The 14,027-nt window shown below is 37.3% G+C and overlaps 1 protein-coding gene across 1 annotated transcript in view; it reads left to right on the top strand.

Moving 5' to 3' along the window:
• LOC106606370 (uncharacterized) overlaps positions 1-4,440 on the top strand; it is a 53,720-nt gene extending 49,280 nt beyond the window's left edge. The window contains exons 38-39 of the mRNA XM_045720531.2: positions 2,785-2,823; positions 3,066-4,440. Coding sequence (XP_045576487.2) covers positions 2,785-2,823; positions 3,066-3,068 — 42 coding nt within the window. The 3' untranslated portion in view covers positions 3,069-4,440. The remainder of the gene's footprint in view (positions 1-2,784; positions 2,824-3,065) is intronic.
• The last annotated feature ends 9,587 nt before the right edge of the window (positions 4,441-14,027 follow it).

Below are 14,027 nucleotides of genomic sequence, written 5' to 3'. Positions count from 1 at the left end.
ATCTGAAATGGATTAAATAAATACAAATCCTCATCAATCTACACACAATACCCCATAATGGCAAAGCAAAAACCTGTTTTAGAAATGTTGTAAATGTATTAAAAATAAAAAACAGAAATACCTTATTTCCATAAGTATTCAGACCCTTTGCCATGAGACATCCTTGAGATGTTTCTACAACTTGATTAGAGTCCACCTGTGGTAAATTCAATTGATTGGACATGATTTGGAAAGGCACACACCTGTCTATATAAGATCCCAAAGTTGACAGTGCATGTCAGAGCAAAAAACAACTTCATGGTAGACGGAAGCCACTCCTCAGTAAAAGTATCACGTCTGGAGGAAACCTGGCACCATCCCTACGGTGAAGCATGGTTGTGGCAGCATCATGCTGTGGGGATGTTTTTCAGCAGCAGGGACTGGGAGACTATTCCGGATCGAGGGAAAGATTAACGGAGCAAAGTACAGAGTGTTCCTTGATGAAAACCTGCTCCAGAGCTCTCAGGACCTCAGCCTGGGGCGAAGGTTCACCTTCCAACAGGACAACGATCTTAAGCACACAGCCAAGACAACACAGAAGTGGCATCTGGACAAGTCTCTGAATGTCCTTGTGGCCCAGCCAGAGCCTGGACTTGAACCCGATCGAACATCTCTGGAGAGACCTGAAAATATCTGTGCAGAGCTTGAGGGGATCTGGAGAGAAGAATGGGAGAAACTCCCTAAATACAGGTGTGCCAACCTTGTAGCGTCATACTCAAGAAGGCTCGAGGCTGTAATCACTGCCAAAGGTGTTTCAACAAACTGAGAAAGCGGTCTGAATACTTATGTAAATGTGATATTTAAGTTTTCTTTTTAATACATTTGCAATAAATTACAAACCTGTTTTTGCTTTGTCATGATGGGGTATTGTGTGCAGATTGATAGGGAACATTTTTAAATCAATTGTAGAATAAGGCTGTAATGTAACAAAATGTGGAAAAAGTGAAGGGGTCTGAATGCTTTCTGAATGTACTGTACAGTATGTGACTATGCGCCATAAAGCACAGGATAATTTGTATCTGGATAAAACAAACAGCTCCGCTTGGTAAGTAAAATTGACAAAATAAGCCATTTCTACCCTATTTCCATCAAATATGTATGCTTCTGAGACAAGTTAATTTAAAAAATGTTCATGGTGACAATGCTTCAAAAAACGGTGCCAAAAAAAAGCCCTTGTTGGAGTAAAAGCGGAACGGTCAAATAATGTGCTTGCTGAGAATACACTTTTGTTATTCCTCATACTTTTCATGATTATTCTGTTTCTTCACTATTTCTTGTCAAATATATAGCCTACTGACTGTGGTTGTTGTTCAAAATGAGCATTTGTGAGTAATTGCAAAATAGTAGCATATTCCTGTTACTGCAGGCTACATATTTGTTCAAATGTAAAACCTTTTTATTCTCTCATCATTTAAAAAGGAAAGATTCTCAAGGTAGGCTACAGTAGAATGATTTGTGTGGTTTTAAGAAACAAAACACAATTACGTTATGAATGCTGTGCTGTTCTTTGTTTCTATTTATCAAATTAGGCCTACACAATAAGAAAACATGCAGGCAGTATATGAGTAGCTCCCCCCAAAATATTTTTGATGAAGTCGTTTTTATGAAATAAATGGTTGAAGACCCCTGCTCTAGCCCAAACTGTTCAAATATAATCAATATTATCGGAGCTACGTTTTATTATTTCTGTTGCAGATTCAGGGCCGCAATTTATGGATATATAGAGCTGCCAAAAAAAATCTAATTTGATCATGATAATGGTAAATTAATAATACCTTGGCAATATTATTTTTAGGTGAACATAATCAGTGATCACATTTAAATGCAAAACTCCAGTTGGATTTTTTTAAGTTGACAGTTCTTGTTCAATGCCCTTCCAGATAACACTGCCATATTGCGAAAAATTAGAATTTAAAGATAAACCAAAGTAATTTGTAATTGTACTACATTATTGTGATCGCATTATTTGTGACATAAAGAAGACGAAAACTCAATGTGCAATTAAACAATGCTTTTTATTAACCTACCAAGTGCAAAATTATAATTAAAATCCTTATTAGGTAAAACAATATTATTAATGTATAATTTTATTTATTTATTTTTTCATCATTGTCATGTGTTATCCTGGCCACGTTGTGGCCTGTCAGTCGATAACTGTAGGTGGGATTGTCAAGGGAGGAGCAGGATATTTGTGAGAGTCTCAGAGTTGGTAGGGTTTCAGATCTGTCAATCAATCACTATGGGTGGGATTTTCAGGGAAGGTAGTAGATAAGTAAACAAGTAATTAAAAAACTTTTTCAATATAATTTATTGTGACAAAACCTAAGAAAAATAGTTGTGTTCTGTTCATAAATATGGATTCCCCCTGTTAAGAAACAGCGTTGCAGGAAAATTATTTTAATATTATAAATGCTATAACATTTTTGCTCTCCCACTTTCAGAAAAAGTCAGTTGCCCGTGTGTACCACTACTTGTTTGTTGCTGCTTTTTAACACAATATGCATAGTACATTGCATAAATATTATACACATTAAACACATATACACACACAATAGTATTATCCTGACAAAAGCATTTTTATTCAACAGTAAATTGCGTTGTGTTATACGGTACATTAAGTCACATTCTACAGTCTTAGCAGTGTGGGTAACACATTACCTTAAGTTTATATCTGTGTTAGAACAACTTAATGTAAAGTGTTACCTCAGAGTGTATCTTTATTACTCACTCCCTCTCTTTCCTTAGGGGGATGACGGCCTACCAGTATCAGGGTGTTGGAATAAAGTAAGTGAAAGAGCGTTGAGTTCCTGCTGTGAACATTATCTGCATCTTGAGGTGATATAGTGCTTGGCAGTTCTACTTTTTAAATGATCCCCATGCTAGTATAATCAACAACATCATCTATAATTTCTTAATTTATACTGTAGAAAAGTGCTTATTATTAATTGTATTCATGTTCATTATGTCCTCAATGAACATTGCATGAACTAATGTGTGGTTTGTTGACTCTTGTTTTCTCCTTGCAGTGACGATAACTTCGAGGTGGCATGTGTGATTGTACATAGAATATTTATTTTTGTACTTTGTATGTGCTTTCTTATATTGATGGAAGAAAAAGAAAATCATAACAATATGCCAGGAGTTTTGTACAGATTGTTTATTTTTATTACTTGTAATAATGTTTATGTATTGGATTTTATTTTATAGCTATGCATTTTGTCAACATGTTTGAATAAGGAAGAATTACAATGTGGCTACATACAGTATGCATGATATTTGTGCATAATGTGAATGGATATTGCCTATTAACTTATTGTATCATGTGATTTTGTTTTGTTGTGACCATGCTGCACTGAATTGTGGGGCTGGAAAGATGAAGTGTTGGCTTATTGAAATATCTTAGTTGAACCCTCTTTGTAGCGATCAAAACTATCAAAATGAACAGCACCGCAAATAATTCCTGTCTAAATATGTACACAACTCAAGTCACGGTGACAGACAGCACTGTATTTAGTCTGCACTGTACAGTATAGCCATTTGAATCACTAGCACACAGATACCCATGGATCTCATCCGATTTTTAACCGTTTAGGATTTCTGATATCATAAACCCATAAAGTATCCTGAATATCCAGCATGCCACACAAGCACATTTTGTCGCTTTCTCTGAAAGGGGATCTCATGAAGGTGGTTTCAACTAAGATTGCCAGACCATTTCAAGCTTTAATTGTTTCCACCATGGCAAAACTGCCATTTTTAAATAGAAAACAAATACTTAGCATTTGCTGCTTTTTCACTGGCTGAGTAGTTATACAGCCAGAGTGACCAACCATTCTAAGCTATAGCTTCACATATAACCTGACCTCAATTTGTCCAAGTTATCTGTAAATATCTTTTGAGGACCAAATCTAAGGGGCCACCTCCTGCTTTTTCACTATCAGGCTCTCTTTAACCGTAGGTGTTTGCCTTTTCGTTAGAACGTTATCAAATTGAGACGAACCCATGTTACAAGCTTTCTCTTGGATGACTGAAATATTGCTGCTCACCCTTAAGGCGTGCTGCTGCAACCAGCCACATAGCCTCTACGGCCAGTGTACCTCATCCATGTATTTATATGAAGAAAGCCATTAATGGACAATAAATATATATTTTTTGTTAAGAAAAACCAGACTTGTTAATTACAGCTGTTTTATAGGATGTAGTAGTCTACGTCGCCCTCGCTAACTGTGTTTATGAATCAGTATTGAAGAAATGGATGAAGGGGACTGGAGAAGAGTTGCCCCATTACCGCTGCTCATTGTAAAAAAGCTGTGTTCTGCTCTGCCTGGAAATGTATAGCTAGATTAAGAGATTGTCAGATTACCACCCTCAATAAAGTCTTCATCAGGTTCTTATACCTCATACTAGCGTGTGCCTTGTCCCCCTGCCTTGCCCTCCTTGTGTTAGAGTTCAACCCATAGTTCATGGGAAACCATTGAGAATCTGTGTTCAAATGGACATGTGTGTTTGTTGACCTAATATGTTCAACATGACAATTAGAAATAAACATCCCATTTTTACAGTACATACAGTTGTGTGCTTTAAAAATAACACACAGTCAGGACCATCATTATTGGCACCCTTGATAAAGATGAGCAAAAAATACTGTATAACATATATAATACAAATACTGAGCTATATTATACACTGCAAAAAATTAGGAAATTATATTATTTTATACTAATACAATTGCTCGGAGCAATATATCATAAAAGTAATAGTGGTCAAAAACAGATAGGGGTAAAAATGATTGGCACCCCTGTTTTCAATACTCTAGCACCCTCCCCTTGTGAGTATAACAACACTGAGCTTTTTTCTAAACTGTGATTAGAACACATTTGGAGGTATCTGAGACCAGTCCTCCATACAGAATCTTTCCAGATCCTTGACATCCTTTGTCTACTCTTATGGACTGCCCTCTTAAATAATGTATTGTTTCATTTTGCAGTCACTTGTATTGTGAATAAGAATAGAATATGTTTCTGAACACTTCTACATTAATATGGATGCATGCTACCATGATTACGGATAATCATGAATAAATCGCAAACAATGATGAGTCAGATTGTTACAGAGGCATTAATATCATACCCCCCCCCCCCCCAAAAAAAAAAAAAAAAAAATGCTAACCTCCCCTGTTATTGTAATTATTGTAATGGTGAGAGGTTAGCATGTCTTGGAGGTACGATATAAAATGCTACCCTCCCCTGTTATTGTAATGGTGAGAGGTTAGCATGTCTTGGAGGTATGATATAAAATGCTAACCTCCCCTGTTATTGTAATGGTGAGAGGTTAGCATGTCTTGGAGGTACGATATAAAATGCTACCCTCCCCTGTTATTGTAATGGTGAGAGGTTAGCATGTCTTGGAGGTACGATATAAAATGCTAACCTCCCCTGTTATTGTAATGGTGAGAGGTTAGCATGTCTTGGGGGTATGATCTTTGTGCATCTGTGTCTCTATTTACAATAAAAGTGACCCCAAAATGACACAATACATTATTTACCATTAATTTATATTGTGCACAACATAATCCCAAACATAACCAAAACAAACTGCAAATGCATCCAACAAGTTTGTGTAGTTATTGCATGCTATGAACATGGGACCAAATACTTCATTTTTGACTATATGTTATACACTATATGTGAATTTGTCTAAATACTTATGACAAATTAAAATGGGGGGACTAGATACTGTACATAAAGTGCATTCATTTCTAAACCGTAAAACATATGTATGAAAATACCCTCAAATAAAAGGTGACATTCTTTACTGTCACTTCATATAAAACATTTCACCTCAAATCCAAAATGCTGGAATATAGAGCCACATTAAAAGTGTTAGCTTCACTGTCACAATAGGGGAGTGATTTTTTCTTGCATCACTTTGCATAGAGTACCATGCAGAGTTGTGGATCTGGGGATCCCTTTGATATGCAAATGTTCCATTTAGCATGAATTGTGGGAAGTGTGCATTTAAGTCTCTTAATTTCATTGCCCTGCTCTGGTTTGTAGTGACCTGAATGTGTGTGTGCCAAAAAAGCATGGATTGTGCTGTTTGAGGTGAGGTCTTTGAACTGACATATACAGCACACTACAGTACACATGAATGGGGGAAAGGCATATAGATTGGTAGTATGGAAGTAGTTATCCATTGACATGAACCTCTTTTTCCTTAAAAGGGTCAAAATCCTTTCCAACTGGCCAAGTAGTAGAGGTTCAAGAGGTCTGCTCAGCGACATTTCGCTCAAAGCTACAGAATGGAAACTTGAAGACATTTGGAGGTATCTTTGAGTTTTGACCCGACCTGTGGTTGCCATTTTACTCAAAGATTTTCCAGCCGACTGAAGACAGAGCCAGTAATGTTGGGGGGGCTCCAGTGGCTTCAATAAGAAGTCAATAAACAAAAGGATTTCAGTTTCCAATGAAGTTTTTTGTTGAAGGCTTCTCAGGGTAGAAAAGCCGTCAAAGCCACAGAGAGACACGGATGCATTTCTTTGAGATGAATTTGCGTGATTTTCATCTGTCTTTATTCACTATGTGAAAGTAAGACATGAACCTTTTATAGTGTACACTTCCCTGTGTTTTATTTGACACCAACAACTGTGATTCAAGAATTCAGAGCAGCTCACAGAACATACAGAAATATTCTCTCCCTGTTCATGTGTTTCCAAGACAAACCAAAAAAAAACGAATGGAAACGCTTTTGATGATTCCTGATATCAAACTCACTGCCTTCTCTACTATCCTGGGTGCTGCAGGCATACAACAAACTGTTTATGTAGCTATGTTGCCTGACTTGTGCCCAAGGAAGAACTTTAGTACGAGCATTATACTGTTGGTATACATTATATATACTAAAGACATAGTATATTACATTTATTTACATTCTTGTACTGAGGTGTAATACTCACCATATCAATGCTGAAAGAGTAAGTATTGTACAGTAGGTGAGGGTTCACACTTTATAAAGTGCTCACTCCGTGTTGTTGTATATATATTACATTGGTGTGACATGGGAGCCTCTCCAAAAACCGGCGTCAGAACATATCAAGCATATGAATTACTCATCGATATATACATTTTTAGACTGTCTTAGAAAATACATGTCAGCAGTCATACTGACAGCTTTCAATGAGTATTCTAGAATAACTTGATTCATATTCCTGAGAAATGCCATACTAAATGCAAGACATCATGCATCATTTTGGGCAGCTAATTTCAACTGGAATAAATTTGAAAACATGTTTATCCTGTCTGTATGAATCAGTGGGCTTTACGGTTACTGTTTGTCGCCCTTAAATATCGATATGAACCATAAGAAAGTTTATTTCTATTGTAGGAACATCTTTATATAAGATTGTAACCTTGAACAGCTCCTCCAAACAATTTTATTCTTGAATACTGATGAAAGAAAGATCCCCTGATTTTTGTTGTTGTGGCTGGAGGCACCAGATCAGATTTGGAGTTATTGGACAGGTGATAACAGACGCTGAGATTATTTTGAATCGAATGAATTGCTTATTTAGGTCGCCTGTGATGTTTTTATTGGAGCTGATCTACAATTTAATGACGTTCTTGTGTGAAAACAACGTCTGAAGTCTGAACTGCCAGTATGTCCATCTTGTCAACGACTATGATATCTTGCGCCTTTTACTATGTTTAACACAAACTTTCCTGTTTCCTAAAATAATCAAATGCACAGAAGCATTCCTTATGTCATATTGACAACTGTCTTCTACCCCTTTGCACAACTCAATCCAAATGCACAGAAGATAATTATTTGAATATTCAAAGTGGTGAATACAGAAAAAATGGTGTATTGCGAACAAGGGGCAGTTATTGTGGTTGTCCTTTAAATTTCATAAAAGCCACATCAAGTCTGAGAACTAGGCTTACTAAAGTATGTTGTTCATACTTTACACAAAGTTGATTCTGAATGTATTTAAATTCACATGTAACTGCACATGAACTGCTCCTATAAAACCTCTGTGGAACATGGTCCTTATAAGAGTGGATCAAGTCAAGTGTTGTTACTGTATTAAAGTAACTACTGTAAATGTCACTTAAAGTAAAGTGTTGCCCACAATTGTTGTGTTTAACAATTGATGAATGTTTCCATTTATTTTGAATGCTCTAAACAAGAAGTTGTCCTCCCAAAGATTAAAATTCGTATTTATTTAGTGGAGCCCGTTTGTGCAATGATACATAATACATGTGTAATTGGGCCATTTGATGCTTTTCATTTGATTAATAGATGATTTACTTCACCTCAAATATTTTTAACAAGAGAGTCCATCGTCCCCAATACAGCCCACAGTCCTTAATTAACCAGAATAATCCTATGAAGATTGAATATAAATATACTAAGAATCATTCATTCTTTTGTAGCAAATCATTCAAAACAGCAGTCACCTGTGTGCATTTACTGTAGGGTCATCTTTGAAAGTTTGTGTGCATTTCATTTCAGCTTTTTCTCACTTACATTTTGCACAATGATGGCAGTACTCTTTAGTTTTACCAGATATTTTCTGGACATTATTATTACATGTATTATTTGTATTATGTTTCTTTGGTATACATTTCCCAATTGGTACAACTTTACTGTGTCTTGATGTTATATTGTGTTGTGTTAATATATTAAGTGTACTCTTCATGTAATATGCATATAAGTATTTAACAATGATCTATTACAACAAGTCATTCATGAAAAACACCTATTAACTGATGATAGGTCATGCGTAATTATTTCTGGAACTGAGCACAAAATTGGTCCTTCGTAAGTATTTTTGTTGTCTGCTGCAAAAACTCAAATGAAGTCCTCGATTCATTATTCATTTTTGTCAAAGACAATTTGTAATTCATTCACTCTCACTTTTTATATGAAGAGTACACGGATTTGTTTTAGGACTGGTGTTGTATCAACTGTAAAGTTATGTGGTTCATCACTGGTTGACTTTACCGATATGTTTATGCCAGTCTATGCTCAATGCATTCTGTTTTGTATAAAGTGGATGTATCTCTTTTTGATGCCATCACCATTCTGAGCTTTTAAAGAAATGTAGGAGATTCAGGTTTAGAAACCATTTTTAGATATTATTGTACAGTACTGTATAATACTTCATGTGCTGTTGACATACAGTGGGGGAAAAAAGTATTTAGTCAGCCACCAATTGTGCAAGTTCTCCCAATTAAAAAGATGAGAGAGGCCTGTAATTTACATGTCAGCTATGACAGACAAAATGAGAAAAAAAAAATCCAGAAAATCACATTGTAGGATTTTTTATGAATTTATTAGCAAATTATGGTGGAAAATAAGTATTTGGTCACCTACAAACAAGCAAGATTTCTGGCTCTCACAGACCTGTAACTTCTTCTTTAAGAGGCTCCTCTGTCCTCCACTTGTTACCTGTATTAATGGCACCTGTTTGAACTTGTTATCAGTATAAAAGACACCTGTCCACAACCTCAAACAGTCACACTCCAAACTCCACTATGGCCAAGACCAAAGAGCTGTCAAAGGACACCAGAAACAAAATTGTAGACCTGCACCAGGCTGGGAAGACTGAATCTGCAATAGGTAAGCAGCTTGGTTTGAAGAAATCAACTGTGGGAGCAATTATTAGGAAATGGAAGACATACAAGACCACTGATAATCTCCCTCGATCTGGGGCTCCACGAAAGATCTCACCCCGGGGGGTCAAAATTATCACAAGAACGGTGAGCAAAAATCCCAGAACCACACGGGGGACCTAGTGAATGACCTGCAGAGAGCTGGGACCAAAGTAACAAAGCCTACCATCAGTAACACACTACGCCGCCAGGGACTCAAATCCTGCAGTGCCAGATGTGTCCCCCTGCTTAAGCCAGTACATGTCCAGGCCCGTCTGAAGTTTGCTAGAGAGCATTTGGATGATCCAGAAGAGGATTGGGAGAATGTCATATGGTCAGATGAAACCAAAATAGAACTTTTTGGTAAAAACTCAACTCGTCGTGTTTGGAGGACAAAGAATGCTGAGTTGCATCCAAAGAACACCATACCTACTGTGAAGCATGGGGGTGGAAACATCATGCTTTGGGGCTGTTTTTCTGCAAAGGGACCAGGACGACTGATCCGTGTAAAGGAAAGAATGAGTGGGGACATGTATCGTGAGATTTTGAGTGAATACCTCCTTCCATCAGCAAGGGCATTGAAGATGAAACATGGCTGGGTCTTTCAGCATGACAATGATCCCAAACAGACCGCCCGGGCAACAAAGGAGTGGCTTCGTAAGAAGCATTTCAAGGTCCTAGAGTGGCCTAGCCAGTCTCCAGATCTCAACCCCATAGAAAATCTTTGGAGGGAGTTGAAAGTCAGTGTTGCCCAGCGACAGCCCCAAAACATCACTGCTCTAGAGGAGATCTGCATGGCGGAATGGGCCAAAATACCAGCAACAGTGTGTGAAAACCTTGTGAAGACTTACAGAAAACGTTTGACCTGTGTCATTGCCAACAAAGGGTATATAACAAAGTATTGAGATAGACTTTTGTTATTGACCAAATACTTATTTTCCACCATAATTTGCAAATAAATTCATTAAAAATCCTACAATGTGATTTTCTGGATTTTTTTTCTCATTTTGTCTGTCATCGTTGAAGTGTACCTATGATGAAAATTACAGGCCTCTCTCATCTTTTTAAGTGTGAGATCTTGCACAATTGGTGGCTGACTAAATACTTTTTTCCCCCACTGTACATGTTGTTTTCTCTTAACTATCTATACTGTATGTATGCTAAGTAGAAATGAAGATGTAGAATATTTTAAAACCAGTTTGTGTGACAATCTATCAGTTTCAGTAGCTAACTAACTGATATGAGGGCATTTATTTCAATGCATTTGATGTAAAAACCATCTGCATGCTGATATTATTGTTTAGAGGCACTATTTTACCATTTAATAGCAACAGCGAAATAACTATACACCATATATGGGCATATATTTGATATGCCAATTCTGCACAAGATGAGGAATTCTGTCAGTTAAGTGACCTTTTATAATTCCCTCTGGTGTTACAGACTCTTGAAAATGAATACTATTTGCAACGTTAACATTAAACTGAGGTTTAAAAATGTTGTTTCTTGAGATTCAATGTGAGTCATCCGTAACCCTTTGAATTAAATCAATCTAATCCATAGTTCGGTAAGTTTTAATAACTTCGTTGAGTGTGCTGTCAATGGTGTTTTAACAGTTGTTGTTTTTTTTTCAGAAAATGTTTTTACTTTTTATAGATCTTAAATGGCGGAGTACGTCACTGACTGCCAATTGTTATTTCACTGTTCAATACATGTCACATTTTGAGAACATTGTCAATAATTCCAAAAAATAAAGAATTGAGTTATCATTTTTAAATTGTTGTTGCTGGAGGCATCCTCAATTAAACCTAGTGTAAATAACCTGCAGTAGCCTATGGACTGCTCAATATGGCATAGAGCATCTATTCTGATAAAAATGAGTCAATTGTATGCTAATCTACTGAACTTTGAGAGAGGTAATCAAGACATACGCCGGGCCACCATGTAAACGTATAATATCAACGCAAGGTATGAATATGGCCAGTATTCAACTCAGTTTCTACATTGATAAACACCATGCGACCACCAGGGGTAGCCACCAGAGGTAGCCTTGATTTTTCTTGCCGTCATTGGACCGAGTAGGAGTACCATTATTTCCACATAAGACAACAAGCTTCTGAGGAGGATGTCACAGATCACAGTCCATTCAAGGGAGATGACCGTCTTTGTTTTTTCGCAGGTGTTTGAACATCTGGAGATGCTCGTTCATTACACTTATGAAATACTGCATTACATTTTGAGAAACCAGGAACGTACTCGACGATATTGTAAGTAATATAGCTACAACTTAGGCTATTGTTGTGACGTATTACAGGCCAGTGCAATTTCATTTAGGCTATGATAGGACAAGCTCTGATGTGTGGCTGTGTGAACTTATGATTTTACAACATGTATACCATATATACATGGCATTTTTAGTCATACTTTTCGTTGTGTTGCTGCAGCATACTGTATGCATGTCAGTGTTTCAATTTCATAGAATGGTAATTGTTGCATTCTCTAGAACAGGGGTCCCCAAACTTTTTTGCATCAGGGGACCCCCTTTGTGATAGCAAATACTTCAGGGACACCCACATAATATCAGAATACAACTCCTACTTTAGAGTGTGATTAAAAATGGTATACAAGCAGTTTTACTATTACTGTTGCAGTGCATGGCCGGACTAAAGAAGTCTTGGGCCCTGGGAAAAAAGAATTGAAGCAAATTTCCTGCAAATCTATACATTTTTCCTTGGGGCAGAGAGAACGTTTAGCAGTTTTAAAACTATTTTTGTGCAATTATACACATTTTGCTGCCTTGGGGCAAAATATACATAGAATTAGATATTTGGGGATGGGAATATTGCTAGCAACAACAGATTAAATTCATTTTTGAAGACATTTAGAGAATGCAATACCATTTAATTTTATATATATATATATATATATTAAGATCTGGTCGCAGACTCCCTGCAGTACCTCATCTGCAGACATCACTTTGGGAACCACTGCTCTAGAGTAACATTCTCAAGATATAGTGATACACTGTATCTCAGATATGTTAACGTTTCCGTTTGTAAGATATTGTATCAGTTCCGTGCAATGAATGCAGGAATATCGACTTCCTTATTTACACAGTCATTGGCTTGTACAGTATTTTTTCACCAAGTTTCATTCATTGGAGGTTAAACCAAATGCAATTGATGCTTGGAAATTTAGAGATAGTTTGTCAATTAAATATTATTGTAGGGATGTATCTCCTGTGGATTCAAAATCTATTCAAGATGATCTGTTGCTGATCACATCTATTTTAACATTAAAGCAGGGACGGCTCCAGCTATAAGCAGTTGCCCCCCCCCCCCCCCCAAATGTTTTATTTTTATAAACTCAGTCAGGGTCTTAACTTACTGTTTAGAGTTAGAATAGTAGAATACACAAGGTGCAAGTTCAACATTTTGTCATTTGTGCATCAGCAATTTTTATATTGTTATGTCAGTCACTGACAGTCACTCAATTAGCTCTGTCAGCTAACAATTTTTAGATTGGTAAGGAAGTTTAGCCAGCTATCTAAACTTGTAGTAATCATGGCCCTATACCGACCAGGCATGCAGGGCACGTTCCCAGGGTCCCTGACCTCCAGGGGGCCCCCATTGATTTTGTTAGTCACTCTCACTCAAACATCATTAACATGGCATAAGTCATGGCAAAAGGTGTAGAATTACAGGAAATTAGCTGTAAAACAGAAATGTTTTCCCTCTGCCCATGGCAAAATTTGTAGAATTGCATGAAATGTGTTATAAAATTGCGAAATGTTCTCTCCACAAAACTCAGTCGGGGTCTGAACTTACTGTTAAGAGTTAGAATAGGTCTCCAAAGTGGCGCAGCGGCTTCCGGGTAAGGGGAGGGTTTGGCCGGGGGGCTTTACTTGGCTCATCGTCCTCTAGCGACTCCTTGTGGCAGGCCCGGCACCTGCAGGCTGACTACGGTCATCAGTTGAACGGTGTTTCCTCTGACACATTGGTGCAGCTGGCATCCGGGTTAAGCGGGCGGGTGTTAAGAGGCGCGGTTTGGCGGGTCATGTTTCGGAGGACGCATGACTCGACCTTCACCTCTCCCGAGCTCGTTGGAGAGTTGCAGCGATGAGACAAGATTGAAATTGGATATCACAAAATTGGGGAGAAAAAGGGGGTAAAAAGAAATAGTAAGAATAGTAGAATACACAAGGTGCAAGTTTGAAATTTGGTTGTGCATCAGCAATTTTTATCTTGTTATGTCAGTCACTTACAGTCACTCAATTATCCATGTCAATTATCCATGTTCACTCAATTATCCAACAAGTTAACAATTGTTTAGATT

Source organism: Salmo salar, chromosome 01 (genome assembly GCF_965601325.2).
Source record: "Salmo salar chromosome 01, fSalSal1, whole genome shotgun sequence".
In the NCBI taxonomy this organism is placed as follows: Eukaryota; Metazoa; Chordata; class Actinopteri; order Salmoniformes; family Salmonidae; genus Salmo; species Salmo salar.
Note: the sequence above shows the minus strand (reverse complement) of the source record. Positions and strands in the feature narration are given on the sequence as shown.